General features: G+C 48.7%; 1 protein-coding gene across 2 annotated transcripts in view; it reads right to left on the reverse strand.

Moving 5' to 3' along the window:
• The window catches only part of AEBP2 (AE binding protein 2), a 29,396-nt gene extending 25,751 nt beyond the window's left edge, over nucleotides 1-3,645 (reverse strand). For both annotated transcript variants that reach the window (XM_018562419.1, XM_018562418.1), the window contains exon 1: nucleotides 3,391-3,645. In XM_018562419.1, the coding sequence (XP_018417921.1) occupies nucleotides 3,391-3,608 (218 nt within the window). In that variant the 5' untranslated portion in view covers nucleotides 3,609-3,645. The remainder of the gene's footprint in view (nucleotides 1-3,390) is intronic.

Here is a 3,645-nt window from a genome sequence, read left to right on the forward strand (position 1 = left end):
TGCTCCACAATCCCCCCCCCCCCCACACTTTCAGTTGCCATTGTAATATATCCCTCCCCACTTCCAGGTGCTATTGTAACCAGACAATCAAAGTTATTCACTTCACCCTTCAGTGGCCACAATGTTATGGCTGATCGGTGCATGTTTATAGATGTAAATACACCATGGGGGAATCATATTGGAGAATAAATAAAGTTGTTTTAGAGCAGTGTAAAATATTCTAAATATTGCAGCAGCCGGTTTACCCCCCATCACAGCAGTTACATCAGTATTACAGCAGGCTGAGTCCCAGGTGAATGCTGGAAGCAAAAGGCAGCAATAATACAATATACAAGATCTTCATTTATGTGTGTACATATATATATATTATAGATACATACATACACAGTGTGGCAAATAATGATTTGATCCCCTGCAGATGTTGTAGGTTTGCCCACTTACAGAGAAATGAAAGGTCTATAATTGTTATCATAGGTGTATTATAAATGACAGAGACAGAATATCAACCAAAAATCCAGAAACAACACAAATGATACAAATGTTATAAATGGAGTTGCAGTTCAGGGAGTGAAATAAGTATTTGATCCCCAAGCAGAACATGACTTAGTACATGGTGGAGAAACGCTTGTTGGCGAGCACAGAGACGTTTCTTGTAGTTGGTTACCAGGTTCACACATCTCAGGAGGGATGTTGGTTCCTTTACAGATCTTCTCTTCTCTAAATCCTTCAGGTTTCTTAGCTGTTGCTTGGCAACTCGAAGTTTCAGCTCCCGCCATACATTTTCTATAGGATGAAGGTCTGGAGACTGGCTAGGCCACTCCATGGCCTTAATTTGCTTCTTCTTCAGCCACTGCTTTGTTGCCTTGGCGTTATGTTTTGGATTATTGTCATGGTAAAAGACCCATATACGACCCATCTTCAGTGTTCTGGCTGAGGAAAGGAGGTTCTCATCCAAGATTTTACAATACATGGCCCCGTCCATTGGCCCCTCAATGCAGCAAAGTCTTTAGCAGAGAAACAGCCCCAAAGCATAATGTTTCCACCTCCGTGCTGGACCGTAGGGACGGTGTTCTTAGGACATAGTCAGCATTTTTCTTCCTCCAAACACGGCGAGTCCAGTTCATGCCAAAGAGCTCAATTTTGATCTCATCTGACCGCAGCACTTTCTCCCAATCCTTCTCTGAATCATTTAGATGTTCATTGGCAAACCTCAGATGGGCCTGTACATGTGCTTTCTTGAGGGGGACCTTGCGGGCGCTGCAGGATCTCAAGCCATGGCGGTGTATTGTGTTACCAATGGTTTGCTTGGTGACTGTGGTCCCAAATGCCTTGAGATCATTCACAAGCTCCTCCCATGTAGTTCTGGGCTGATCCCTCACTTTTCTCATGATCATCCTTACCACATGAGGAGAAATCTTCCATGGAGCTCCAGACTGAAGGCGATTGGTGGTTATTTTGTGTTCCTTCTATTTGCCAAAAATCGCTCCAACAGTTGTTTCCTTCTCACCAAACTTCTTGCTGATAGTCTTGTAGCCCATTCCAGCAGTGTGCAGGTCTACAGTCTTGCCCCTAACGTCCTGCAACAGCTCTTTGGTCTTGCCCATAGTGGGGTCTTTAATATACATAACGAGTTGTCGTTAGGAGAACCTTTTTTAAGTGGCAGGACTCATCTGTGTATCTTTAATTGGCAGGACCTAGGAGGAGGTCCAACACAAGTATCTTTATATGGGGGGACCTAGGAGGAGGTCCAACACAAGTATCTTTATATGGGGGGACCTTGGAGGGGGGTCCAAAACAGGAATCTTTATATGGGGGGACCTAGGAGGAGGTCCAACACAAGTATCTTTATATAGGGGGACCTAGGAGGAGGTCCAACACAAGTATCTTTATATAGGGGGACCTAGGAGGAGGTCCAACACAAGTATCTTTATATGGGGGGACCTAGAAGGAGGTCCAACACAAGTATGATGGGAAATCCAACAATCCGAGTTGCCACTAGAACAGCACTGGAGGGGAAAATATTCCAATGGGGACACCTGTTGAGGTGACAACTGTGAAGACAAACCTCCCTAATGAGACATAGATGGAGCTACCCCCCACCCCATTTCATGGATAGCGTTTGTTCCAACCCTGAAACTGCCACCTTTGTTGACCAGCTCGGCCTGTTCTACTTTAAACGTAGGAACTCTCTACAGAACACATGACAACATGATCCCGACCTCTGGCATTGTCATGTGATGCCAGCAGAGGCCGGAGAGGGGACGGGCTTCTGTCTATACAGATGGTGGGGGAGGAGTCTCTATACAGAGAACAGAGGAGGGGCTTTTGTCTATACAGATGGGGAGGAGTCTCTATACAAAGTGGGGAGGGGCTTCTGTCTATACAGATGGTGGGGGAGGAGTCTCTATACAGAGAACAGAGGAGGGGCTTTTGTCTATACAGATGGGGAGGAGTCTCTATACAAAGTGGGGAGGGGCTTCTGTCTATACAGATGGTGGGGGAGGAGTCTCTATACAGAGAACAGAGGAGGGGCTTTTGTCTATACAGATGGGGAGGAGTCTCTATACAAAGTGGGGAGGGGCTTCTGTCTATACAGATGGTGGGGGAGGAGTCTCTATACAAAGGGTGGGGGTGGCCTTCTGATCTCTATACAGAGGTTGGGGAGGGGCTATTTGTCTATACAGAGGGTGGAGGAGGAGGGGCCATTTGTCTATACAGATGGTGGGGAGGAGTCTCGCTATACATAGGGTGGAGGAGGAGGGGCTTCTGTCTATACAGATGGTGGGAGAGGAGACTGGCTATAGAGAGGGAGGAGGAGGGGCTGTCTATACAGATGGTGGGGGAGGAGTCTCTATACAGAGGGCAGAGGAGGGGCTTCTGTCTATACAGAGGGTGGGGGAGGAGTCTCTATACAGATTGTGGGGAGGGGCTTCTGACTATACAGATGGTGGGGAGGAGTCTCTATACAAAGGGTGGTGGGGGACTTCTGTCTATACAGATGGTGGGGAGGAGTCTCTATATAAAGGGTGGAGGATGAGCCGTCTATACAGATGGTGGGGGAGGAGTCTAGCTATACAGAGGGAGGAGGAGGGGCTTCTGTCTATACAGATTGCGGGAGAGGAGACTCGCTATAGAGAGGGAGTAGGAGGGGCTATTTGTCTATACAGATGGTGGGAGAGGAGACTCGCTATACAGAGGGAGGAGGAGGGGCTTCTGTCTATACAGATGGTGGGAGAGGAGACTCGCTATACAGAGGGAGGAGGAGGGGCTATTTGTCTATACAGATGGTGGGGAGAAGTCTCGCTATATAGAGGGTGCAGGAGGGGCTATTTGTCTATACAGATAGTCGGGGAGGGGTCGCTCTCATTCTCTCTCTATATTATCTCCCACCTGTCCTCGGAATCCATGCGGCTGAGCGGTTCGGCCTCCTCGCATCTGGTGGTCCCGTTACGTGAGATGACCCCGATGGTCGGGGCGCTGCTGATTGTACTGGCCGTGCTGTCCCCGCCCCTCCCCGGGCTGCTGGACCTCTCGGAACTCCGATCATCGTCCTCATACGGGGCGACAGGGCTCTCACAACACGGGGGTTCCAGACTGTCCACCGCCATCGCTGATCACTGCACCACACGAGATGACGTCAACAGG

The sequence above is a fragment of the Nanorana parkeri genome, unplaced genomic scaffold (assembly GCF_000935625.1).
Source record: "Nanorana parkeri isolate BGI_ZX_2015 unplaced genomic scaffold, ASM93562v1 scaffold576, whole genome shotgun sequence".
Lineage (NCBI taxonomy): Eukaryota > Metazoa > Chordata > Amphibia > Anura > Dicroglossidae > Nanorana > Nanorana parkeri.